Source organism: Helicoverpa zea, chromosome 20 (assembly GCF_022581195.2).
Source record: "Helicoverpa zea isolate HzStark_Cry1AcR chromosome 20, ilHelZeax1.1, whole genome shotgun sequence".
Classification (NCBI taxonomy): domain Eukaryota; kingdom Metazoa; phylum Arthropoda; class Insecta; order Lepidoptera; family Noctuidae; genus Helicoverpa; species Helicoverpa zea.
Genome location: NC_061471.1, coordinates 10,095,842 through 10,123,810, shown reverse-complemented (window position 1 = coordinate 10,123,810; position 27,969 = coordinate 10,095,842). Strand labels below are relative to the sequence as shown.

Sequence of the window (27,969 nt, the reverse complement as noted above, 5' to 3'; positions counted from 1 at the left end):
TAAACGCGCTTTTTATCTGGTTCTGTTTCTGACACCTGTCAAGCGTTTCCAAAATCGTGTGGAGGTTATGTTATGTTTCCCGAGAGCTGAAAATTGTCTTAACTAATTATGTCTGATAATGTCAGCACCGCAAGCTTAGAAGTATTTCGGGAATACTGATACAGAGATCACAGTGCAATATAGTACTTTATAACCTCTAAACTTATGACATAACCTTTGATAACTTGAGATCCTAATAATTGGTTATTTCATGACTTAAACCATACATTTATTGACTAGAAAAATGTATAAAACTCTTATATTTAGACGGTAAGTAATTGTGCCCTATTTAATTTGTATAAAGATACTGAAAACCGTCCCTAAAATAACCCTTAACTCCCAACTTTGCAGAACTATTATATTATTTTTTTTAAAGTCCTAGATTATGATACAATTGCAAAATTAATGTTTTTTTTTGCAGATTTCCAACAAAAATATTTAAAAATGAATTTTTTCCTCAAGTATGTGGATTCAAGAAGGTTCCCTTGAATTTTAGCCACCAATGGGCTAGGCAACTATCAATATCTTATGTTTGCTGTAAGAAAAGAAGATCGCCGGAAGAAAAGGTAACTTGTCATAGTTTCAAATTAAAAAAAAATAAACACTAAATATTTTTTTAATTACACCTTTAGGGACTGTGACATTTGGATATCATAAAATACAAAATAAAAAAATGTATGATGCTTTATGGCACCTTAAATAAATAAATTAGAAGTTGTTACAGCCTTTTTATCGTCTCACTGCTGGGCACTGGCCTCCTCTCACACGGAGAAGGATTGAAATTAGAAGTTACTTACCGAATAATTTGTTCCATATCAAAAAAATATAACTATTGTAAATATGCACTGCAATTAAAATTTTGTTAGAAGCTTGATGTATATTTTTAATTAATTGCTTTTCTGGATTGGCAGGTAACAGAGAATCAGGGTAGGCCGGCAATCAGGTATTCACCAAAAAGTTCAGAAGTGGTCGGCATATGGCGTAACATGACTGTGCAGGAAGTAGCTACAGTCCTCGACAAAGATATAGGTAATTATCATTTATAAATATTTATTATTACCTTTATAGTACACTATAATTTCTGATGACTTTAGTTAACTAAGACCCAAGATTATTAAAAACTGCCACCAGAAAAATAATTCACAGGCTTAATTATTCATTCTTATTTCTACCAAACTGTCAAATCTATTGCAAAAATCAGAAACAAGTTTTATTCATATTTAAAAATATTTTTAACTAATCTTTTGTAAATGAAACTTACAAACATGTACATATTTTTTTCAGATCATGTATTCAAAGCGCTAGAGTTTGCGGACAAGAATTCTGATGTAAATTACACAAAGAACACTGTGATACACAACCCTCAGATCATCAGGGATATTGTCAAGATATCCGGCTGTCGCTTCAAGATAGTACCTAAACCTGATCAGGATTTAGAAGATGAGGAGGTATTTTAAACTGTGATTGATTTCTCTATGTGATAGTGTACAATATTTTATAGATTTGAGTAGTTTTTGGCAGTAACATTAACAAATATCGAATTAAACTTGCTACTTTAGGGATACAAAATAAGGTTTCCTTTCCTCTGTATTTTTGTGAACTATCTTTACATAAAAATTAACTTGACAGAATAATTTATAAATAAAAAAACATTCAAATCCATATTTTAAAATGATTTGATGAGATTGTGATACTAAAACGAACTTCCATCTACTACAAAAACCAATCCACTCTTTAGAACAAAGACGCAGTACCGCAGCCCCCCGCCCCGCCCGAGAAGCTCCGCCCCCGGCCGCCAGTAGTCTGCGTGATGGGCCATGTAGACCACGGCAAGACTACCCTACTAGACGCACTAAGAGACACCGCTGTAGTAGACCAGGAGTTTGGAGGCATTACTCAGCATATTGGAGCTTTTGAAGGTATTGTGTAGCTATGTAATATCTAGAATTAAGTCACAGAACCTAAGCCCCGCCCCAGCCGAGAAGCTCCGCCCCCGGCCGCCGGTTGTATGCGTGATGGGTCATGTAGACCAAGGCAAAACTACCCTACTAGACGCGCTGAGAGACACTGCCGTAGTAGACCAGGAGTTTGGAGGAATTACTCAGCATATTGGAGCTTTTGAAGGTATTGTGTAGCTATGTAATCTATAGAATATAGTCACAGTACATAAGCCCCGCCCCGCCGGAGAAGCTCCGCCCCCGGCCGCCGGTTGTATGCAAGATGGGCCATGTAGACCACGGCAAGACTACCCTACTAGACGCGCTGAGAGACACCGCCGTAGTGGACCAGGAGTTTGGAGGAATTACCCAGCATATTGGAGCTTTTGAAGGTATTCTGTAGCTATGTATAGATACCTAGAACAAATAAGCCCCGCCCCGCCCCGCCCGAGAAACTCCGCCCCCGGCCGACTGTGGTGGGACATGAGGAGTTTAGAAGGATTCCTTATATCTGATTGGTAGTTTTACAATTATATTTCGACCACATAAACGGACAGACGGTCATACGGCTTTCATGGCGTTGCGTTCACGCGACGACTCTCGCTCAACTCTTTTCAGAATAATATTTTCACAAACACTGTATCAAAAAATACTCTATCTTCCCAATGCAACTAGCATCAGGCGATATAGCAACATTCCTAGACACTCACGCCCAGTAACGCGTCGTTCACGCGACAGATATCGTGTTCGCCACTAACCCTAACACTTCTATACATTCTGTGCCCCTTCAGAATAATATTTTCGCAAACTTAGTCTCTGAAACTCCTCTCTTCCTTCACAGTGCAACTAGCATCAGGCGACAAAGTGACATTCCTAGACACGCCGGGTCACGCGGCGTTCACGGCGATGCGTTCACGCGGCGCCCACGCGACTGACATCGTCGTGTTGGTGGTGGCTGCTGATGACGGCGTGATGGAGCAGACTGTGGAATCTATTAGGATGGCGAGGGAGGCTAATGGTGAGTGGCTTATCGATTAACGGTGGATTTCTATAACTTATCCCTTCTTTTGCGATCGAATTTTGACATAAGCACTATATATATACAATATTGCCAACCTCGAATCGCAAAATAACGGATAGCTGAGTTATAAAAGTTCGAAGTAAATTATTTTTGATGTGTAAAATTAGAATGTCATTATGCAATAGGTGTATCCAGCATATCAAAATAGTCTTCAATCAGTTTTTCTTCTTCAACCTTTTAAAGTCATTCAATTGCCATTGCCTACTTTGTTTTTAACGACCTCCCAATTTTTTTCCCAACGTTGTCCCAATTTGAATGTTTTCTTTTTTACAAATTTTACATTGATAATTTCTTGTTTCAGTTCCAATACTTGTGGCGATCAACAAAATCGACAAACCAGGTGTGAACATTGTAGGTATGCTTCCTTTTTCTATATCTATGTTGGCCTTTGCTCTTTTTTTTATGTACTTACGCAGTTCAAATGACAAGTTTTCTCTCTCTTTTATGTTTTGTCAATTTCCATTGAGAAGCCAGTGTTCATTAGCTTACTTTTGCTGACTGCACCAATATACTTCTAAAATGTTTAAATTATATTGTTTACACAAATAAACCGGCCAAGTGCGAGTCGGACTCGCGCACCGAGGGTTCCGTACAAATCCTGTATAGATAAAAAGTGAGTCTCGCGCCAACCGTTCAGTTTAGAACAATCATAGTTATGGTAATTTCGTGAGAGTCAAAATAGCTAATATATTTTATTTTATAATATAACTAAAATAGTAGGCCAGTACTTTGTAAAAGTTATTTTATTAAAGTTAATACAACATTTTATAGTCATCATTCAGAAATCTGATTGAAAATAACTAATTATGTCTTAAAGGTCATTGGGCATATCTGACCCGCTTTGTAAAAAGTGGCGGACATGAATCAAAGTAGTTTTAAATCGTGGAGAATGGTATGACGTTTCTTTGAATATAAATATTTTATTAAAATTCCATGGAGACGAATGTCCAGGATCGTTTGAAAAATATAAAAGACAAGCAGTTTCAGAGGATTGTACAGGTTGCAATGCTAGTTTTTATTGTTAAAGACTTTTCATAAAGAAAGAACATGCCAATTCGGATGACCAGGTTCTGATGAGGATCTGGAAACCCTGAGAAATCGATGGCAACTCTTGAATATTGTAGTCACGCATCGAGTCAAAACCAGACATGTGAGTGTATTTTTGAGGGTACTTGTAAACAGTGAAGGTTTGGAGCTGATTTGATTATGGAGACTACAGAGAGTCGAGGGAACTTCTGAACGGTATGTTGCAACTACCACGTGTTTGGGCTTATTTTATTCGTATTGGCGAAGACTTTCCACATAGATAGGTTTAACTGCCATTGTGGCATCGATAGCAAAGATCAGATATAGTTATGGGAACTCCTTTACAATTTATAACGTAACCTAGTGTTGGAGCTTATTTTATTTTAGGTGATGAGAATTCACTACTAATGGGATCTTTTATTTTTTTAAATATACATAGAGTTCTCTCGACTTTCTCACGTCTCCATCATCAGGTAAGCTCTAAACTTTCACTGTTTGATAGTATCACCAGACATACATCTGAGAATCAAGTTTTAATCCTATGCATGCCTACAATTTCTGATAGTTGCCCTCGATTTCTCAGGATTTCCATCATCAGATCCTGACCTGATGACAATGGAAATAAACGGCGAGTATACTCTTTCACTACAAAGAAATGATTTCTCAAATCCGTCATACTTGGTCGTTTAAATTCCCCATTGAAATGAGGAAAATATTTGATGTTTACACCTGATTTTCTCTAGAATCCCATGGTTCACATAGATGCGACTAATGCCATAGTAAATCAGAGCCTTTATCATTATACTGTGCTATATTTCGTTCGTATCCGCCGTGTTCCATACTACGGTGCCCAATGACCTTTGAATGATTTAAAATTTTTCACAGTTTAGAGGCTATTATATTTAAGAAGTGTTTGATATGAATTTCAACTTTAATATCTCTACGCGTTCATGTAAAAAAGGGTAGGTAGTAAGTTTATAATTATTAAAAAAATATTTTATGTCGTGTAAGCAAAAATAATATTACAAGCTTTTATTACAAGCTTTTTTTTTTTTTTTTTTTTTTTTTTATTTAACTTGCAATGTATGTATGTATGTATGTATGTAACTATGTGTGTTCGGGTGGAATTTTACAACTCAATTTTAAGGCACTTGCCCTCAACCGATTGAGCTGCAATTTTGCATACATGTTTAGTTTGGATGACAATGCATGTTAAGCTATGTGACGTCATCCTAAATCCAACATGGCTAAATATACAAGATGGCGGACTAGTTATTTTTAAAGTACCTATACAATATGGGTATCAAATGAAAGGGATTGACTAGTAGAACACATTGCACTTTACGAAATAAAAATCCAAGATGGCCGCCGCTACAAAATGGTGAATAACCTATTTTTTTCAATCCCATCCATATAGGTATCCAATGACAGGCAAGTAAAATAAAGTGCACTTTACCAAATCAAAACTAAAAAGTATAAAATAAATTGAGGTAAAAAAATCTTTAAAAACAAGCTTTTATTTAAATGCGCTAAGAATAAAAAAAATAACTTTTACTGTAACTTTACTGATTTATGTTTTAAAAGCTTGTCGCGATTTTACTAAGTAAATACGAGTACTTAAATGTCGCGACAAGCTTTTAAAACATAAATCAGTAAAGTTACAGTAAAAGTTATTTTTTTTATTCTTAGCGCATTTAAATAAAAGCTTGTTTTTAAAGATTTTTTTACCTCAATTTATTTTAATATTTTATGTAACTTCAAATTTATCATTTTCGCAATTTTTCCTTTATCTGTACTATATAACGCTGCTTCGTGGCGAATTTCAAGATTCTGAGTTCACGGGAAGTACCTTGTAGGTTTTGATTCCCTAGCGTGTGACGGAAATTCGTCTAAGGTGTCGGCATAACTGCTGTATCTTTTGATCGCGTTAACTTAGAAGTTTGATTTTTTTACTGCCTAAAGGGACAATAGACTTAGGTATTTGGTATAAATTTCAATTTGATATCTTTATTCGTTCGTGAGAAATAAGGTAGTAAGTTTCATTTTATTAAAATATTTTTTTTATATTATATAACTAAAAAAATGAGATTTTCGCAATTTTTCCTATATTTGCATTATATGACAATGCTTCATGCCAAATTTCAAGACTCTGAGTTTACGGGAAGTATCCTGTAGGTTTTGATTCCTTTGCGAGTGTCCAAAATTTGTTGAAAATATCGACATAATTGGCTGTATCTTTTGATTGGCTTGGCTTAGAAGTTTGATATTTTCACAGCTTAAAGGGACAATAGACCTGAGTATTTCATTTGAATTTCAGCTTGATACGTCCACGCGTTCTTGAGATAAAGGGTCTTGACAGACAGACAGACAGACAGACAGACAGACAGACAGACAGACAGACAGACGGACAACAAAGTGATCCTATAAGGGTTCCGTTTTTTCCTTTTGAGGTACGGAACCCTAAAAATACACATTCATTGTATTAAGAGTTTTCAACCAATCCACATATTATGGTCTGTTGGTTTAAAATAAACCATATTAACAATTATGAGCGTAAACTACATAAAAAAACCCACTTTCGTAGTAAGTAGATTAGACCGTGGCACGTGTTTAGGTAATTAACATTTTACTGTCGTGAACCATCATCGCTTAATCATCAATCATTACTTCACTCCATATTTGTATTATAATGATCTATTACGAATTATTACGTCATACTGAGTAGAAATATTAAGTCATTCTTCAAGAGTACTGGAAAATCATCTAATTACCTTCGCTTCTTATGCCAAGTTATTGTAAAATCAGCTTTATGTTGTCGAAATAAAGTCGTATATAATTCGTCCTCGAATGTGAAAAAGTTTTTCATCTACCAATACAATTTCGTAATTTAAACATCCCGTCTACGCTTTTTTGGAGTCTGGGCATTAGCTTCAAATCAAATAGCCTCCTTACCTATGGGACTACAAGGCCTGTATTAAAATTCTCTAAAACTTACAACTAAATCCTAGTTGAATTTAGCTTATCCTATCGTATTCTCCCCTCAGGAACGCACAATGCGCTCTCTAGCGACACAAGGCATAGTTTGCGAAGCGCTCGGCGGTGACATCCAGGCCATACCCGTGTCTGCTTTGAAGAAACAGAATCTTGATACGCTGGTCGAAGCTCTGACTTTGCAAGCCCAGCTCATGGAGCTGAAGGCTGACCCTGGAGGGTATGTTGAGGGTGTCGTTATAGAAGCCCTGTTGGACCCTAGGACTGGGTGAGTAGAGAAGTATTGAACAGCTTTATACCTAAATATTCTGCCGCTTTCCAAGTTTTTGAAATGTAGCAGAAACAAAGAGTAGAGTCCCCTGTAGTCTTTGTTTCTGGTGAAGTTTTTACCGCCTTTGATGTTTTATTTATTCTGTATTATTACCACTTTTTCGACGCAGAGAAATTGCTGACTTTATTTATTTGTTAAAAATAATTAATAATGACATCGACAGTCCTGAACTCTTATCAAAACTTTTCTTTAACATCCCACATAAATTAGTTCGTTTCAATCCACCACTACGTATACCGAATGCGTCTACCAATTACAGACAAAATAGTTATATTGTGCGAGCAAGCCGTTGCTTCAACAACCTATGCAGGCAGCATGATTTCGATCCATTTATAACCAGTGTTGTGTCGGCGAGAGGGTGTCTAAGCCGTAGCTTCTTCAAAAGTTAGATTAGTTTTCTTATATTTTGTTTTTGTTCCTACCATTGTTCTTGTAGTATTTTTTATTTTTTTTACTTTATGTTACTTTATTTTATTTTAGCCTGGTTATTTGACTGGTTGGCAATAAGTTACATATTTTATTTTATAAAACCTGTGCATGCTCAGTTTGCTCATTCTTTTTACAATTGTTACACTATTGCTATAAGTGAAGACTTGTCGTTGGCTCCCTGTTAACTAAACTTGTGTTATTTCTAGTTATTTTAGCTGTAAGTCTTCCATGTTACATAAATAAATAAATAAATTATGCAAAATTACTCTAGCTGGTCTTAGCTTTTTAATCATTATTTGGTCCAATAAATCTAGACTGGAAGTAAGTTATGTATTTTGTGTGTTGTTGTAGAAAACAAGCAACAGTATTAGTACAACGCGGTACGTTACGGCGAGGGAGCATCATTGTCGCAGGCAACGGGTGGGCTAAGGTATGTTAACCAGTTAAAGTTAAGCTCTTCCAAGTTTTTTTTTTTGTACGCATATAATTACCAATTTAGCCAAATTTCTGGATAATAATGTGTAATCACTGAAATGTATATTCATATTTTTATATATATTTTTTACATGTATGTACTCATATATGTAGGTTAGAGTACTAAACTCGGCGGAAGGCAGGTCGGTACAAGAGGCGCCGCCGTCAACACCCGTGTCAGTACTCGGCTGGAGGGAGCTGCCCTCAGCCGGTGACCAGGTGCTGGAAGTTAGTTCTGAGGTGAGTTAGATATTACCAAAGTAGTTGTTACTTGCTACATTATTGCATACCAGTATTTTTTTTGAGCTAGACAAAGACTTGAATCTCTTCGAGCAGCGTGAAGCAGTATCTAAAGATTGAAATTTTGCACGCATTCTGAATTTTGATGACAAAACTTGACTAGCTAAGAAACGTCAGTATAAATCCAATATGGCGACCTCCCCAAGATGGCGGGCTGGCTGTTTGAAATCCACCCCCATGATATGGGTATCAAATGAAAATGATTGCTGTCAGGTTTAATTCATGGCTATTCTCTCTAGAAACGTGCCAACGAGGTAATGCGGTGGCGTCACAACCAGCGCATGAAGGAGAAGCAAGCCGCCGACCAGGAGGTCATCGCTGCCAAGGAGGCGGCTCATCACGAGCAGTACGCGGCCAGGCTCGCCCGCAAGCGAGCACTGGGCAGATACAAGCTGCGAGCCGACGGACCCAGGGAGAAGATGATACAACATGACAACCATCCCACGCTCACTGTCATCGTTAAAGGTAGTTGAACTTTAAAAAAAACACGTTTAAGAAAGTCTTTTTTAAGAACCCCTCCTAAAAAACGTGTTTCTTTTCTTCCTGAGGATATAGCCCGGTCAAAATAGACATAAAAGTAGTAGTCAAATAATAAAAATTCCCACAAAGCTGATTTTTGGTGGAGAGCTAGATTTGATCATTATAAATAAAATACTAAAAGTCCCCATCGATCCCATGTGTGCGTCAAAAGTTATTCGAGGTCAAATGTCAAAATTGTAGGTTTTTTGTTTTTTTTTTCGAAAACGGTAAGTTTGATCAAAAAAAGACACCAGACCAAAGTTGTAGATCTTTAAATTTTCTACAAAAATGGCATTAACAGTTTTCTCCTAAATCTTACCATTCCTGAGATATCGCGATTCAAAGAGTCACACTACACATGATATCCAAATATAAGCCACGTATATACGACGGCTGCCTTTAAGTTGTGTCGTTTGAAATAAGTATAGACAATCTAATAGGTTAATACCATTTATTGTTTTTCAAAGAATTCTCCGCGATATTTAATGCACTTTTGCATGCATTAAACCCAGTTCTTGAAATATTTATTCCATTCTGAAGTGGGGGTAGTCAAATTGGCCGATTTTAGCTTTTTCAGGTGTGCTGAAACGTTTACCACGAAGACTTTACTGAATTTTGGGGAATGTAAAACAATCGTAATGCCCACGGATCCATGTCACAGTATGTTACATGTTGGTCTGCGACAATTAACTGCCGCATAGCCTCGATATTATCTTGGGTCATATCGGGTTTTAAATTACCTTCACGTGGCTTGTCGCTAAGGCTAGATTGCCCACTTTTAAAACCTAAATATCAGCGTACTGCAGTCCTATGGCATGGTTGTGCATCACTAAACACAGAACAAAATTTTTTAAACCTCTGAAGTCGCGACAATCCACTTTTAAATTTGTAGAAAATTATCGCACGCTAATTTTTCTTCGACATTTCCATTTTTATCCAGAAGACTGGGGTTGGAAATTGATACATAATATCTGGACCCTATTAAAACTTTACTCCCACCTGCTCCAGAAAAACTCCTGACATTATTTTTTGCAATTGCAAAAATGATTGTAGTATCAAATCATCCTCCGAGCCCTTTTCCTAACTATGTTGGGGTCGGCTTCCAGTTTAACCGGATGTAGCTAAGTACCAGTCCTTTACAAGGAGCGACTGCCCCATCTGACCCCCTTAACCCAGTTACCCGGGCAACCCAATACCCCTTGGTTAGACTGGTGTCAGACTTACTGGCTTCTGACTACTCATAATGACTGCCAAGGATGTTCAATGATAGCCAGAACCTACAGTTTAACGTGCCATCAGAAACACAGTCATTGGTGTCCAAGATATGCTTAGAAAGTACATACAAACTTAGAAAATTTGCATTGGTACTTGTCTGACCTGGAATCGAACCCACACATACTTGAGAGGTTGGTTCTTTACCCACTAGGCCACCACGAGTTTTTGTATGAATCTGATAAATCTAAAACAATCACAATAATAGTTAACCCAATAGTTAATATCAATAATGACATCATATTAGAACTTGACGGCAATTATTCCCTTAAACTATCCTAAAATTGTCATGACAGTTAGTGGAGTAGGCCTACAGGGGAAACCACGATAAAAAAACGCGCCGAGTACACTAGCTCACAGGTGGCGTGAAAATGTGTGTGTCATGTATGGAATATACTTTGAAGCGCGATATCTCAGGAATGGTAACATTTAGGAGAAAACTGTTTATGCCATTTTTGTAGAAAATTTTATAATCTACAATTTTGGTCTGATGTATTTTTTTGATAAAACTTACCGTTTTCGAAAAAAACACAAAAAACCAAAAATTTTGACATTTGACCTCGAATAACTTTTGACGCACACATGGGATCGATGGGGACTTTTAGTATTTAATTTAGAATGATCAAATCTAGCTCTCCACCAAAAATCAGCTTTCCGGGAATTTTTGTTATTTCAAATGTCTATTTTGACCGGGCTAATAGTAGAAGATTTATAGACGCAAAGCAATGATGGCAAGACTAAACATTTCCAGGACCTATTCTATCTGAAGTAATTGAAGACTTAGGTACGGCCAGCAGTGTGGCGGAGACTAAACTAAAATAACTACATCTAGCTTTTAAGACTTTGTCCGTCATCGCCATGAAAAAAAATTAAATACCCCAGTTTTTTCGATGAAAGTCAAGGCACGTTGATGATGAGTTTATTGAACCCTCAGGCGAAGCCTGACTTGCAACCATCACAAAAATGACGAATTAAATTGTTTTTTCTCCCCTAGGTGATGTGGACGGTTCAGTGGAGGCTATCCTGGACATCTTGGAGACGTATGACGAGCACGACCGAGTCAGGCTGGACTTGGTGCACTTCGGTGTGGGACCCGTCACGCCTAATGATTTAGAGGTGAGGATTATTTATACCTACAGGATAATAGTCCTTCAATCAAATGAACAGCGTTATTCGGTCAAAGAGCTAGCTGTTTGATTGAACGACTACTTCAACCAGTTGTCTATTGACATGTCAGCAAATTGATGAAAAGACTGGGATCAACAGTATTTATAGTTTACTAGCTTTCGCCCGCGGTTTCACCCGCGTCCCGTAGCCGGATAGTGACAAAAACTAAAACCTTCTCTCGGGTCTAAGTTACCTCCCCTCTAATTTTCAGCCAAATCGGTCAAGCCGTTTTCATGTTATGTGGTGACAACGGAAAGCTGGTTTCATTTTTATATATATATAGATGACAACAGCTTCATTCGGTTTCCTCGAACCCGGAAAAATAAACAAATAGCGTTCGTCGATAAATGGGCTAACTCTGGCAATTTTTTTTCAATTTGTGTAAATAGTTCTTAATCTTAATGTGAGCGTGTTCAACCAAACAAACTCTTTAGCTTAATAGAATTAGTAAAGGTCACCTTTTGGTGACCACAACACACCTTCAACCCCTAGAAATATGACCTATTTCCACTTGCAGACGGCAGAAATGTTCAAAGCTGTGATTTACGCGTTCAACGTGGACTGCCCGCCGGCGATATCGGTCGACGCCAAGAAAAAGAACATACCTGTCAAGATGCATAACGTCATATATAGGCTGGTTGATGATGTGAAAGAGGAAATCAGTGCCAGGATACCTAAGACGACTGAGGAGGAGATTATTGGTATGTTGTTCTATGTAATCTACGTTGTTGTTTTTTAACCCTCATGCTAGAAATAAGGGCCCACGGTTGTTGGGTATGTAGCTCCCCCAAGTTATTCTGATCGAAGATCGGTTAATAGTAGCTACTTAATATATAGAGCAAAATTCATCTAACCCGGTCCAAATTTTAAAAAACCCACTCCTCGGTTCGGGGGTTAAAAATGGAATGAGGAGCTTTTTTTATTAATGGTTTCAAAATTTTATGTTTATTCGAAAGAAATCAATATCAATCATCCACCAGATTTGACGCACTGTAAATAATACATGTCATTTCTTCCAGGCGAAGCGAATGTCCTACAAGAATTCATAGTGACTGAGAACAAGAAGAAAGTCCCAGTCGCCGGCTGCCGCTGTGTGAAGGGCACGCTCAATAGGAACGCGCTGTATAGGGTTATAAGGGGACAAGAGGTCATTTTTGAAGGTTAGTTTTGTTTTGAAATTAACAATATGCCACGTGCATTGTTCACACAAAAAACTGACACCATCTTTTTGCTCGATCAACACTTTGCCATGACGTCATCTGTCCAGCCATTTCCAGACTGTGTTAGGACCGGCTTCCAGACTCTCCGAATGCACTTTAGTACCAGAGCTTTACGTGGAGCGACTGCGATAAGATTGGTTACTGGATTTTCTACTTTCTAGTACGACTACCTAAGTTTTTCAAAAGAAAGCCGAGACCATTTGCCGTCACACACTAATATGATGAACTTTATCTTTATATTCTTAAAATTGGATATGATTGCAATCGGCATTTGACAAATAGCCCGGTCAAAATAGACATAAAATTAGTGGTCAAATAACAAAAATTCCCACAAAGCTGATTTTTGGTGGAGAGCTAGATTTGATCATTATAAATAAAATACTAAAAGTCCCTATCGATCCCATGTGTGCGTCAAAAGTTATTCGAAGTCAAATGTCAAAATTTTAGGTTTTTTGTTTTTTTTTCGAAAACGGTAAGTTTTATCAAAAAAAGACATCAGACCAAAGTTGTAGATCTTTAAATTTTCTACAAAAATGGCATTAACAGTTTTCTCCTAAATCTTACCATTCCTGAGATATCGCGATTCAAAGAGTCACACTACACATGATATGCACATATAAGCCACGTACATACGACGGCTGCCTTTAAGTTGTGTCGTTTGAAATACGTATTGACAATCTAATAGGTTAATACCATTTATTGTTTTTCAAAGAATTCTCCGCGATATTTAATGCACTTTTGCATGCATTAAACCCAGTTCTTGAATTATTTATTCCATTCTGAAGTAGGGGTAGTCAAATTGGCCGATTTGTATGTGTCAACAGCTTTTTCAGGTGTTCTGAAACGTTTACCACGAAGACTTTACTTAATTTTGGGGAATGTAAAACAATCGTAATGCCCACAGATCCATGTCACGGTATGTTACATGTTGGTCTGCGAGAATTAACTGCCGCATAGCCTCGATATTATCTTGGGTCATGTCGGGTTTTGAATTACCTTCACGTGGCTTGTCGCTAAGGCTAGATTGCCCACTTTTAAATCTTAAATATCAGCGTACTGCAGTCCTAAGGCATGGTTCTGCATCACTAAACATAGAACAAAATTTTTTAAACCGCTGAAGTCGCGACAATCCGCTTTTAAAGTTGTAGAAAATTATCGCACGCTAATTTTTCATTTTTACATTTCCATTTTTATCCAGAAGACTGGGGTTGGAAATTGATACATAATATCTGGACCCTATTAAAACTTTACTCCCACCTGCCCCAGAAAAACTCCTGACATTATTTTTTGCAATTGCTAAAATGATTGTAGTATCAAATCATCCTCCGAGCCCTTTTCCCAACTATGTTGGGGTCGGCTTCCAGTTTAACCGGATGTAGCTAAGTACCAGTCCTTTACAAGGAGTGACTGCCCTATCTGACCCCCTTAACCAAAGAGTAAAGTAATATATAGGGAAAAGAGAGCCCACTCACGTGTTATTCTTGCAACCCAATTTGACAATGCGCCATCTTTCTCTAAATTGGCCCCGAACTACCTACATAGCTATAGCTATAAAAAAGCAAGTAATAAGTAGCACCATATAACTATAACATTGGTTATCGTTATAGTTACATGGTGCTACTTACCCTAATAGAAAATGTCATCGTTAATATAGTAAAAGGTCGAAGGAAAACAAATAATTATTATATATTACTTTTTATTTACGCGTGTATGCGGAATGCAAAAAACCGCCATATTGATATTATTATGATCGGTTTTGTTAAGTTACTTGGAATACTGACACCAGGTCTTTTTAGATGAAATTTGATATTTGTGCTTTTTTAAACCGTATTTAATTTATTCGCCTATTATATTTTTGTTTAAAGTGTCTAATATTTTCCTCATACTTTTCTCTAATTAATATTGCATAAATAATTTGATATTAACAAACAAAATCGATTATAGTGTAGTGCCATCTGTTGGTAATTTAAGGTATCTTTTAGATAGTAAATAGTTTCCGGGCCAAATAAAAGGTGGCGACTCTTCGTTTACTTAGCTGTCAAAATGTACGGAGTGTCCTCCCCCTGCCCTTAACCCAGTTACCCGGGCAACCCAATACCCCTTGGTTAGACTGGTGTCAGACTTACTGGCTTCTGACTACCCATAACGACTGCCAAGGATGTTCAATGACATCCAGAACCTACAGTTTAACGTGCCATCAGAAAAACAGTCATTGGTGTCCAAGATATGCTTAGAAAGTACATACAAACTTAGAAAAGTTGCATTGGTACTTGTCTGACCTGAAATCGAACCCACCACGAGTTTTTGTATGAATCTGATAAATCTAAAACAATCACAATAATAGTTAACCCAATAGTTAATATCAATAATGACATCATATTAGAACTTGACGGCAATTATTCCCTTAAACTATCCTAAAATTGTCATGACAGTTAGTGGAGTAGGCCTACAGGGGAAACCACAATAAAAAAAAGGCGCCGAGTACACTTCCTCACAGGTGGCGTGGAAATGTGTGCATGTCATGTATGGAATATACTTTGAAGCGCGATATCTCAGGAATGGTAAGATTTAGGAGAAAACTGTTTATGCCATTTTTGTAGAAAAAATTATAATCTACAATTTTGATCTGATGTATTTTTTTGATAAAACTTACCGTTTTCGAAAAAAACACAAAAAAGCAAAAATTTTGACATTTGACCTCGAATAACTTTTGACGCACACATGGGATCGATGGGGACTTTTAGTATTTTATTTATAATGATCAAATCTAGCTCTCCACCAAAAATCAGCTTTGTGGGAATTTTTGTTATTTCAAATGTCTATTTTGACCGGGCTAAAAGTTCACATGATAGTGATAAAGATAAAGCTCCATACGAGTCTCTTATGACTTCCCAAAAAGTGTCTCCTCTTTTTGGGAAGTTAGTTAAAGGAAATAAAGTATTTGTGGGAAGCTTTTTTCAACCTATGTATGTTATTCCTAGGTAAACTAGCATCAATGAAACACCTAAAAGACGAGGTAACCACAATAAAGAACGACATGGAGTGTGGGCTGCGCTTCGAGCCGGCGCTTCAGGTGCAGGCGGGCGACAGCGTCGTGTGCTACTGCCGCCGAGCCGCCGCCGCCAGCACGGCCTGGGACCCCGGCTTTTAGTTACCGTAACATAAATTATAGAAATAATTTATATAGTTATTTGTGTTTTATTTACCTACTTACTACCCCATTCCATTTTACCCAATTCTGTCTAGCCATTCCCAAATGTGTTGGGGTCAGCTTCCAGTCTAACTGGGATGTAGCTGAGTCACTCATGCCCGTTTTCACCAACAATCTCTTAACGTTTCCCTAAGTGTCACTTAGAATAAGGGCTCCCCCAATAAAAAAGGTTATAAGGGACACTTATGCCCATTTTCACCAACAATCTCTTAATCTAAGTGCCACTTAGAATAAGGGCTCTCCCAATTTTGACATAAATAACTATGGATAAGGGATACCTAAACTTTGGTGAAAACGAAATTCTTATTAAGTGTTCCGTAAATGCTCTTAGGGGATCCCTTAATTTAGGTATTTGTTGGTGAAAATGGGCATCAGTGTTTTACTGCGTATCTGACCTCCTCAACCCAGTTACCCCGATTAGATACCAGCCCTTTATAGTTTCTGACTACCTGTAACGACTGCTAAAGATTTGAGGGAAAAGGCAACAACAAATAAAACTTCAAAACTTTATAAAGAGAATCCTCTATTTAAATATTATCTTGATAGGCTTGTAATTCGTGTCTCACTATTATTGAACAAAGAACTCCATTAAATTAATTATTATAAACATCATAATAATTATGGTTGCATTCGTCTCAGTGACCTAGTTAACTTTGAAAGGATCAATTTTCATTAGACAAGTCTTGTATAAATCAACTATTTCAGTATTTTAATTAAAACAACAAAATTCATTTTAAAAAATCGATGTCCATAATTTTACACTGAAAAGTCTCATTACAGATTTCGTGAAATACAAACGAAAGTTCAAAATCAATCGTGCTATTTCAATGAATACAAAGACTGTCTAACAAACCTCAGTCCCACAATATTTGCTCAACACAGAGAGCTAATAAATTCTACTATGACACAATACAAAGATACCCTATCACTGGATGAGACAGCGTGAACGATCACGTGGCTGCCTCGCAAAAAGAAATATTTTACTGCCTCACTTTCCACAAGGCATATTTTTTTAAGACGCTTTGTATTGTGTCTACTGCATAATTGAAAAAAATAAATAAATACAATATTATCACGCTGTACTGACTGCTAACGACTTAAAAGATTCGCAACTTATTTATCGATATTTAAAAGTTTAAACTTTACTTCAGTCATCAACAAATCACTAAATACAAATTTTAGGAATTATGCGCCTTAACACAAATACGAAATTAAATGCAACCAAATACTTCATTAGAAAACACGGATTATTAAATCAATGCCTTGCTCATTGAAAGGCATGTGTCACGAAGTGCCTCGGAAAGAGCAATATTTACTTATATTCGTGTACAGCCAAAACAGCGCAAAAGTTATGTTGTTCAAAGGCTAAAATTATCTATGAGCACAACCTAGTATTAAGTATGAAATTAAATATAACAATGGCTCAGAAACAGATCAGCTGCTTGCAAAACGACGAAGTTATTTATCGATAAAGTGAACGAAGCTATATATAGGAATCATGATTATTTTCAATTAAATAAATAATACATTATTTTTAAATATTCAGGAATTTTATTAGTCTCTTGTACAATGCGCACCGCGATCACGAAGCGATAGTCAAAGGAATTTTGCTTGAGATCATAATAATTTAATTTCAATGTTTACGTATTTTGCATTTACTTCGTTATTCTCCTATAACTAGTTTTATCGAACAGTTATAAGACGTTACTCTATACTGTACAAATAACTATCAATATTTACTTCAATAACGTTACCAAGGCTCAATATTGTACCAATAATAGCACATTACGACTAGTATAGTATTATAGTTTAATTAAAACATTAGAAGACAATATCACGATGCGCAAGAGACATACATTGGCGCCAAACATTTGGACCAACATTACGCAGCGAAGATCCTTTGACATTGTGTCCAAGGTTGGCTCCAACATTGGCCATATTTAGCCCTGGATCACAACTACTGTCTTTATTAGAAACTTATTTAAATTAACTGACAAACATAAATAAGAAAGGCAAGTTTAATTGCAGCCACCTGATTTTAATAATAAGTAACATTTATAAGGCCACAAAACAAATAAAACATTCCTTAACGGTAGTGAAAATGACACAATAGTATTCCACTTTGAAATTCTGCAACACGCAACAACACTTATTCCAATGACGTTATTTTATTTGACGTAAAATAACGGTGCGACGGTAATCGTTATTAAAGTTCTATAAAGTCGTTCGGGCCTATGCACACCGCGTTTTTTAAACGCGCCGTCACCGCGCGTTTGTATCGATACAGACGCGATACGCACGCGAGTCAGACGCAGCCTGTAGACCTTTGCACACCTGTATAAATAAAGACGCGCGTGTGTAGCGATACAGACGGATGCAAACGCGCGTGTGTAGCGATGCAGACGCGCGTTTGTATCGATACAGACGCGCCGGTGACGCGCGTTTGCATCGATACAAAGGACAACAAACTGCTCTGCAGGATAAAAACGCGCCGTCGACGCGCGTTTGTAGCGATCCAAAACGCGCGTCGACGGCGCGTTTAAAAAACGTGGTGTGCATAGGCCCTAAGATTAAAATAAAAACGTTATACGCTATAGACATAAATAATAGTGACTAAAAATCATAATTTTTAACAAATAATTTAGGCGAATGCAAGAAAAGATTTAGTTATGTTTACTACGCTATTGCATTGTTATAACAGTTATTATACCGTTATTTATACTGTTGCTAAGTTTTAATTTGCAATTAGCAATGGACAATTGTGAAAATATCTAAATATAGATTAGGAATATTATCTGGAGCGCGGATTTGTGATAAGGAAGACATATTTAATGCTTAGACAATTTAAATTCAGTACATGTGTATTTTGTTCTAATGAGGCCTAATCTTTGGAGCATTTTTTTTGGGCAGACGTTGGAGTAATTTTTGCTGAATTCATTGTATTCACAAAACAGGGTGCAAATCTTGTCAGTGTATGAATGAAATTTAATCACCAAGGTTTCTATTCATTTTAATAAAAGAAAGTTGGCCTTTCTAAATCATCAAATCCGCGCCCTTCACATTAATTTATCTACACGAGAGCAAAATATAGAACCAAAATATTGATCTATGATAAAATAAATTCACTAAACTACAAACTAACTAATATCTAAATAATTAACAACTTCGACTTCAACTTATAAGTCTCACGATATAAAAAAAAATAGTGAAACGATTAAACACTGCAAGTCTTACAGACACGTCAAATCGATGCAACAACATTCAAATCGATAAAAAAATCGTAATAAATAGCTTTAATATGAAAGCGCACGTGTTCATCGCGAATATGAAGCGATCAGATCGCTTGACCTAACAACTATATTTACATAATGTGAGCCGAGAAAAAAACCGTTTTCCTTAATTACAATATACATTTGTCTATACATAGTTACGAATCTCATATCTATTGCTATCTAAAATGTTTTTTTTTCATCGTATATCGTTACAACACTAGAAAATGCTTAGTGGACCATGGCCACGACTGGAACTTTCCTGTATTGACTTAGATATAAAAGCAGTTGCAATTTAAACTATTCTATGAATAAATTGAAACATTTCGATAGAACTATCAAGGAATTATTAACAATATTTAAGTCTGTTACTATGTTCTACACAGGACTATATAAAGGACAGTTCACTATAGATTTAAGGGAGTATCACAATTTAGTTATAGTTTGCTTGTGTGCATTATTGTAAAGTTGAGTACACATTTGTTACATATACACCATTATTCCACAATTCAAAAGTAGTAATTTATTTGAATCTGAAATGCTAGATTTTCTTCGTCTTAAATCCATGCAAAATAAAATAGTTAAATAAAGTTACTGGAACAACAGTTCTGTCCTCTCATTGTGTGGACATGCTGCAAATGTGTACTCATCTTTATGTGTCGTGCGAATTTCATCTAAGAAGGAAAACATGTAATACAATAAATCAAAAGCACTATTTGCCTAGTCACTTCCAGTACAATTTTAGGCTCATCTTGCATGCAGTATTAAAAACATGAAAACTCTATGGTCAACACCATAAAGTCTTAATATGTCTGTCAAATTAATAAAATACCTCTTTTACCTGTAAACCCTAAAACATCAAATTACAATTTCCGTTCCCAGATTCGCATAGAAACATAGATCCAAAGAATAAATTACTCAAAATCAGTGCGAACTTTATTAAAGCTTTCCTAAGCTAAGTTTGGCTGCGAACTGGGAAAGATTTAAATACAAATATAGTTCTGGCATACACAGGAGAGCTCCAGGACAAGACAGAAACACTCACACACGTGAACAGTGTGTCTAACATGGAATAATAGCACACAAACACCACTCACCAACTTTAACTAACGACCACTGTCTCATACAACCAGGAGTATTTCAATATAACCAAAGTATCAGTCCAAAATACATTTAGAACAAGACCATCACAACATTTTTATAAACATCATCAAATTGCTACCTCTTTATAGATTTCAGTGTCTTCAGACGCACGTAATACAACCTTCAGTGCTGCTAGAATTGAAATTAAAGGTATGGTACTAAATTGGGAACTACCAAGAGTATAGCAATCACAAGATTGTTGTAGCGTGTGGAAGCAGCACTGGTTTGCTTGGTGAAGGTAGCACTAGTCCGTACGCGAGAGGCGGCACTAACTGCCGTTCCCAATATTGTATCTATGTGTTGTTTCGCTTACTAAAGATAAGAATTTGACGTTACTTTTATGGGGCTACTGTCAAATTGTATCTATAGTAAGCTGATCATCAGATAGGTACAATATCGGCTCGGGCAGTGAGTGGCAGGGCCTAGTCGACGAGGTCGAGGCGGTCGAGGCGGCGGTGCGGCCGCGCGTCGCCGTTGTGCGGCCGCGCGGGCCGCGCCCACGTGTTCACGCACCCGTCCGCGCACGCCGTCACGAAGTACTCCGCGCGGAACTGCAGCGCCGTCAGACGCTCGTGGGCGATCTTCTTGCACACCAGCGGCTCTAACACTGGACACTCGTCGAACCGCGGGCACGACGCCGTGCCGATTAACTTCAGCGGGTCACACGAGTCCCCCGACTGTGCCCCCGCTGACTTCCCTCTCAGCGCGACGCTATTCGATGCCGACGACTTCTGCTCCGCCGGCTTCGTCAGACTAAAGTTTCTGCGGTGCTCAGACCTGCGCTCGCCGAACGAGAACCCGGCTAGCCGCTGAGTTAGCGAGTTCACCCCGAGCGACCCTGATGTCTCCTCTTTCGCTTTCCCCACGCTAATGTTTAGCGTTGAGACGTTGTTCACTTTCGTTTTCGTCGGCTTCGCGCCTGAAGGCTCGCCCGACGCATTCGATCCGCTCAGCTCTGCGTGCTTATGTCCTATTTTATTGGTCTTAGCTCCCTTAGGCGCGGGTATTTTCATCCCGGGCACTCCGTTGGGGGAGAACGTTTGACTGTTGGGCGAAAGATGCGCGGAGGCTCGCGCGCGGACCGGCGGCTTCAACACGTCTTCAGTGAGGTCCCACAAGCACAACTGTGTGTCCTGAGATACACTGCCTAACCTATAACACTGCACACTTTCACTTTTCTGTCTGTCATCTTCTACGCCTTCTTCGCTCTCAGGCTCACTGAAGCTCACAACATAAGGGTCGAAGGCTACGACTGACACCCACGATCTATGGCCCTGCCCTCTAGCTACGACACGTCTTTCGCTGAACGACCACACAGTTACCAGATCATCTTCACCTCCAACGACGACATACTTGCCGTCGGGCGACCAGCAAACACAGAGGAATCCTCCGAAGTACGACCTGGCTCTACCGATGAGCTCCATGGTGTCGTAGTGAAAGACGCGTAGGAACCCGTCTTGGGAGACGACTGCTAGATTCGCTCCGCAGGGGGAGAATGCGAACTCGTTGATACAGCTGGGGTCTGCGCCTATGAGCCAGCGATAGAGGGGGTTTCTGGTAGACTTGGTGCGGCACGTGTGGATGGAATAGCCGTCGCCTTGCTTGAACAGCTGGTAGTGAGGGGCTGCCGTGCCACACGACAGCTCCTCGTTGTATACGTACAGCTGGCCCGACGCGTGCGCGGACATGAACAGGTTGCTGGACCCGGGCACCCATTTGATGCACGTGACGCGCGTCTTGTCGATCAGTCTCTGCAATAAGAAAATATAGATTAGACTTCTCAGTCCCTTTTACATAAAAAAAATCACATTCAGAAACCAGACTGTCTAAATAATTAATGAGTGATTTGAAAACTTAGTCCACAAGTGTGATTGTGTCTACGATAAGTTTTATTTAAATATTCATTTGACAGACATGATAATGAATGCTTGCTTATCCATATACTTATAGCACCATAAAGTTATAGAAATCTAAATCAAGGTTCTGATTTACGATCGATCGGGAGTGACGTCATATTTCATGTCGTACCAAAGATGGGAACAGAACTATAAAGTTTTAGCCTATCTTACTCGAAATCACATCTTAATTTTTCAATTTTAACAATACCACCAGAAATCAGATTTCCCACGGCCCTAAGTAGGTACACCAATTAAAAGTTTGTATAAAGTACCAGGCATCTACTAATTTAAAACAATGCCATAAGGCGATTCAGATAAACTATGATTATGGGTATGTCTAAGCTATTACTACTAATTATATGGACATATTAAAAGCTCTAGGTTTTTTTTTTATTTAGACCCGCTTAGTACGTTACGTAGTCATTTAATATTCGACTATAGTAGTTGTTCTTTTAGCCTAACGAATTTTGGTCTAACTAAACATGTTGAATCCATCCCTCAAAGGCCGGTCGATTCGATGATCCTGTAACTAAGCAGGTCTAAAAATATATAAATAAGTATATCCTTATCAACATTCCCTATTTAAAATACCGCATTATATAACAGAGCATGTAACACAATACAATACGTAGGATGCGTCGATAACTGGCTCGTGATAAGCACCAATGAGTAGGCACTCCATATTATATTATATAGGTAGTGCATAAGTGTGAAGGGCGATTATAATGACCCAAATGTTGGAGGACCATACTAATATCCAACTAATAATATAAATGCGAAAGTTTGTATATATATATGGATGTTTAATCCTCCTTCAAGCAAAGTCTACTGAATGGATTTTGATGAGACTTGACTAAATAACTTATACACTACTATTCATCCTTAGTGCCCCTGGGAACTCTTGCAAAGTGCAATTTAAACCTAATAGTTTCAACTACGAGGCTAAATTATTAAATATAAGTAAATGTGATTCTCCATATGGAAGGAACCTCACTTAATACACCATTTCCGATCTGCAACATGAATAACTCATTCAAACTAACTAACTAACAGCATTTAAATGTTATTCTTCCAATCCTCAAGGCTTTCTAAGAAAGGGAAACAACATAGAACATTTGTAAGAAACTCATAATTTTCATAACAAAGGTTGTAATAACACATAATAGAGGGCAGATATTGTAAGATATGTTGTGTTTACTCCAACTCAATAGCAATGTGAATACATAAGCTTTAGAAATATGTGACACATCTGTTTGTAATGTGTGTTTAATGTATTATGACCTTTAAGATGTGTACGTACATAGTTTGCCTCAGAAAGCTCTAAATGAAAAAGGTCTATCATACTCAGGCCCAAATTCACCGACAACATAAACATCAGTTTTCTTAAAAGAACTGCTGACTATGAATTTTCACATTCAAGTTCCAAAGAATCTGTTATTAAGAAAATCTGATGTTTATGTTGTGGGTGAACTTGAGTTCTAGAGGTATAATTAAATTATAGAAATGTCGACTCACCTCTTCATTGTACAATTTACTTAATTCTTTCTTAATAGGGTCTATGAGTTGTATTTGGCCGGTAGAAAATCCTATAACTAAGGACACACTTTCCGGTGTCATCGTGATGGTGTTGAAGTCATGACAAGTTGGGTTTGTTCCTTTGTACATCTTCTTGTCAACCGGCTTCGTGAGATCTGCCGCCTGCCGAGGAAGTGTGTAATATAGTGACATGCCCTGCCGGACATACAAATGTATGAGTATTTTTTATTGCTACTCTACTACTATATTAACTACATTATACTACTATATTATTAAACACACATGAACTGTATTATATTTGGGAGTAAATAGTACCTACATAATATAATTTGGTTATGGGAAAACCATTTTGTACTCAGTAACCAAAATTAATATTGTGCAATTTTTATGGGTTAGATTATAACAGCAGCATCACCATGAAAGCATAGAATGATAACTACATCATCATATTTAATAAATAGATAAGAAAATTTAATGGTGAATGACATCATTAAAGCTAACATTGATAAAATTCAAAGAGATTTAAAACTATTCACATAAAAATACATAAGTAGTTTGGTTTTGCGCTAGTTAATATTTTAATGAGTGTTACAAATATATTCAGGTAACAACAGTGTATGAACCAATTAAGGTTGTTTACAATTATCTACATCCTGGTGTTTTAGGTTTCTTCATAACCATGCTGCAGTTGTGAAAATTTGAGTTAATTAATATTTTGACTATTTCTGATCATATTCAAACCAGGTGTACCACACCACAGATTGTAATCTTAGGTTTTATTGTTTATTGCATCAGAATGCAATCTAATCTACTTTTAATATGCACATCATCATACAAGAATTTGATAGTGAACATCAGTAAAAAATATAACTTAATTTTAGTATATTACCACAAGTTACATTACCTTTTTAACACCTCTGTATACATAAACATAGAGCTCTTTGCCATGGTTGAAGCATATCCTGTCGTCGGAGCCTTGCCCATCGGAACCGGGCGCTCCGCCCCCAGGCCCCGGCGGCAGGCTGACCAGGGACACGCGCACATGAGAGGAGCCGGAGCCGCTCGTATAACCAACTCGATTAGGCCTCGAGTACTCCGACAGCGTCATCAAGCGGTATGTCCCTTCTCTCGTCACGAACTGTGTCTTCACGTCGTCCTTCCCCCCAGAGTCCGATTGCACAGCCATGTTAACATATTATCCTGATAATATTCATGGAGTCAGCCGCTAGAGAAGCCCCGATTAGACGTGACACCTCACTCCAAGTACAGAAGCGAATTTAAGCGTTCGTACACAATTCCCATTGTAGAACAATACGTTGCTGTAGACTTAATTCATCTGCCTCTTTGTTAACTAGCGTTATTATGAACGTTTTTGATTACAAAACGTCGAATTAGATAAATTTGTGTATGCAACTAAAAGTCAGGTGTCAGACAAGACAACATGACGGCTTGTTGTTTATGGTATGATAACTTTTAAAAATTACCAATGTTTGAGGTTCTAGCGGTTTGAGTATTTTAACCATAGACAGATTGCACAAATCTTTTTCTATATTTTTATACAAACTGTTTGTTATTGACTCGATTCGGCGATTCCCCACTTGCGACCGAAGCAAACTTCAAAACATAATAACCAAAACGATAATTCGTTCATCGTATAAAAGGGAAGGTTCTCTTTGTTTAAACAAGGTTTCATGTGACTCTGCAGATGACATTATTTTATTAAAGAATCATCATTGTCAATTGATTTTGACAAAAGCTCATGATCATAACCCTATCATGAGTTCCAAACAGTTCCAAAGTTTATTAGGCCATGATGAATACAATAATTAATAATTTACAGAGACATGTTAGACTTAAAATTTCTAAGTTTAGAGAAACCAATTCAATGTTTTCATGCAGCCGTGAAAATAAGGGTCCTATTCCTGAGGGGACTATTGGGTGAGAACAAAACAATAGGCGCCAAAATATTTAGATATAATATGTACCGTTGAAATACTCATAAAATAGAATCATTATGTAAAATATCTTAAAATTCATTCAGAGTGGAGGGTGGAGTGGATAGTAAAAATCAAAACATTTAGTTCAAATCTATTATTATTTCACTTAAAACAATCATAAGTACTAATTTTATACTTAAAAGCTTTTACTCAATATTATCACTCATTTCAACATCAGCACCAGCCTCATTGGTTTTATCAGCAGTTTTCTTGTCCTCCTTAACTTCACTGATTGCTTCTTTTATCTTTTCATCAGGCTTTCCAACAATTTCCCCTTGTTTTGTATCATTAGCATCAGCATCTTCCTTTTTAGCATCAACTGAAGCTTTCTTTGCTTCCTCACCCTCTTTGCCTTCCAAAAATTGATCCCACTTATTTATCCTCTTACTAATTTCTGAATCAGTTTCAGCAATCCTATACTTTGTTCTACCATCCCATATTTCTGCTGTAATCTGCCGCTTGTCAAAATATCTTCCATTCATGAGTGCTACAACGGCATCAGCCATTTCAGGTTCCTTCATAGTAATCTGAGCTACTCCCTCAGGATGTCTATCATAAATTACAACTTTCCTAACTTCCCCGCACTTTGCTGCTTCCTCTCTTAAATCTTGTTGGAAGTCCAGAATCAATTGGACATCTTTATCAAAATCAGTTGGATGGAACAAGTTCTTAACTATAACTATTCTCTCATGTTTTGATCTTTCCCCAATAAACTTTTCTGGTCTCCAATCAAACAACTTTTGCTGCATCTTTTTTATCTTCTCAAGTTCCTTTTTCTTTTTTTTCTTAGGCTTAAGAGCAGGATTGTAATCACCCTTCATTTGGAAGGATGCTCTCTCCACTTTTATTTTGTTACCTTTTAAATCACTGCCATCAAGAAGTTTTAAACCTAAGTCAACTGATTCTATTTTGATATATGTACATAAAGCATCCCCTTTGAAACAGTCCTGCTCTTTATCTCTATAAAGTTTAACTTTCATCTTCTGATTTGCAGGGTCTCGTTCAACAAGACCACATTTTTGCATAAAATTGACAAATTCTTCTTCAGTCAAGTCTTGAGGTAGATTAGATACATAAACTTTAGTGTTTGTCTCTTCTGATGGCTGGAACCACTGTGGTTCAGCTTTCCTTTTCACTCCAGTTGCAGCATCAGCTTTCTTTTGTTCCTTCTTTTTATTCTCCTCTTTATTCTCGTCCTTTTCTTCTGCTTTGTTGTCTACAAATCCGTATGACATCTGATACATAGCTAGGAAATCATCATCTACCTTGGGAATCCATGCTTTTTTATCAACATCCCAGAAAAATTTTGACCCATCAGCTTCTGTGTAGATATGTGTGTCATCTTCATAACTGTATTCCCTTCCTACAACTTCTTGCCCAGTTTTCAAGGTCCAAGAATTTGATTCTTTGCTCCATGTGTATTTTTGATTGTTTGATGGGTCTGTATAGATGGCTTCTTCTCCTTCATATGTAATGTAAGGTGCATAATCCCCCCATGAGGATTCGTCTTTTTTACCATCATTGCTATCTACGTCTGTTTTAGCCGATTTGTCTTGCACTTCTAAGGGTTTGGTACATACTTCTTTTTCATCAGGTTTAGACAATTCACTAACCTCTGTACTTTTGTTCTCGGATGGTATTGATTCTTCCGGTTTGCTTGAATCCGTGTTCTCGGTCTTACTAGCTGCAGCCTCTACTTCTAGCAGATTTTTGGCCTGTTGTTCTTCTTCAGCCAATTTTAGCGCTGTTTCATTTGATAACTTGATCACGAAGCCCGGCTTCGAACCTTTATCATGACGAGCCATTCTATTGTCGCATATTCATTCACACTTACAAAGAAAGTAATTAAAACTTTGTACTTTATTTTACTTTCAGATAAATATCGATAAAAATATGGTTTATTTTCCCATACAGGTGCAGTGCAAGTCCGAGATGTCAAAATCAAAAGTGAAGTATAGTGATGGCCAATCCTATTTCTGGAGTAGTCACATGAAATACTAAATTCAATAATTGAAAACACACTTATAGTGCGAAGCTCATTTGATTGAATTTAATATTGATTTTGTTTATTAAGGCTTGATGGTGAATCGTGTTATGTTGATGAAGAATTCTATCAAAATAATAGTTAT

The 27,969-nt window shown here is 37.3% G+C and overlaps 3 protein-coding genes across 4 annotated transcripts; 1 reads left to right on the top strand and 2 right to left on the bottom strand.

Annotated features, from left to right (window-relative positions):
- Window positions 1-21: 21 nt before the first annotated feature.
- LOC124640385 (translation initiation factor IF-2, mitochondrial) lies at window positions 22-15,976 on the top strand. Its single transcript, XM_047178138.1, has 15 exons — window positions 22-309; window positions 461-605; window positions 951-1,068; window positions 1,324-1,487; window positions 1,778-1,958; window positions 2,818-2,994; window positions 3,359-3,408; window positions 7,128-7,342; window positions 8,186-8,264; window positions 8,423-8,548; window positions 8,848-9,073; window positions 11,394-11,515; window positions 12,084-12,267; window positions 12,586-12,726; window positions 15,768-15,976. Exons 1-15 carry the CDS (start codon window positions 284-286, stop codon window positions 15,935-15,937), a joined length of 2,124 nt encoding a protein of 707 aa, XP_047034094.1. The 5' UTR covers window positions 22-283; the 3' UTR covers window positions 15,938-15,976.
- Window positions 15,977-19,010: 3,034 nt separating this feature from the next.
- LOC124640155 (WD repeat-containing protein 20) lies at window positions 19,011-25,292 on the bottom strand. Of its 2 annotated transcripts, none has more exons than XM_047177818.1 (3): window positions 24,748-25,292; window positions 23,823-24,038; window positions 19,011-22,160 (listed from the first exon to the last, which is right to left on the bottom strand). In XM_047177818.1, the coding sequence occupies exons 1-3, from the start codon at window positions 25,027-25,029 to the stop codon at window positions 20,832-20,834; spliced, it is 1,827 nt and encodes a 608-aa protein (XP_047033774.1). In that variant the 5' UTR covers window positions 25,030-25,292; the 3' UTR covers window positions 19,011-20,831. The 2 variants fall into 2 exon arrangements, with proteins under 2 accessions (XP_047033774.1, XP_047033775.1); XM_047177819.1 differs by having other exon boundaries at window positions 23,823-24,005.
- A 627-nt stretch (window positions 25,293-25,919) lies between these two features.
- Window positions 25,920-27,792, bottom strand: LOC124640469 (HIV Tat-specific factor 1). Its single transcript, XM_047178252.1, has one exon. The coding sequence runs from the start codon at window positions 27,643-27,645 to the stop codon at window positions 25,987-25,989; it is 1,659 nt and encodes a 552-aa protein (XP_047034208.1). The 5' UTR covers window positions 27,646-27,792; the 3' UTR covers window positions 25,920-25,986.
- Window positions 27,793-27,969: the final 177 nt, after the last annotated feature.

What these genes read in the sequence shown, in the direction of transcription:
- LOC124640385 (XM_047178138.1), top strand. Translation starts at nt 284, where the DNA reads ATGTATAAAACTCTTATATTTAGACG. An exon ending in TGCTGGAAGTTAGTTCTGAG is followed by an intron (nt 8,549 to 8,847) that starts GTGAGTTAGATA and finishes TATTCTCTCTAG; the next exon opens with AAACGTGCCAACGAGGTAAT. An exon ending in GCTCACTGTCATCGTTAAAG is followed by an intron (nt 9,074 to 11,393) that starts GTAGTTGAACTT and finishes TTTCTCCCCTAG; the next exon opens with GTGATGTGGACGGTTCAGTG.
- LOC124640155 (XM_047177818.1), bottom strand. Translation starts at nt 25,029, where the DNA reads ATGGCTGTGCAATCGGACTCTGGGGGGAAGGACGACGTGAAGACACAG. An exon ending in TATACAGAGGTGTTAAAAAG is followed by an intron (nt 24,039 to 24,747) that starts GTAATGTAACTT and finishes TATGTCCGGCAG; the next exon opens with GGCATGTCACTATATTACAC. An exon ending in GTAAATTGTACAATGAAGAG is followed by an intron (nt 22,161 to 23,822) that starts GTGAGTCGACAT and finishes TTCTTATTGCAG; the next exon opens with AGACTGATCGACAAGACGCG.
- LOC124640469 (XM_047178252.1), bottom strand. Translation starts at nt 27,645, where the DNA reads ATGGCTCGTCATGATAAAGGTTCGAAGCCGGGCTTCGTGATCAAGTTA.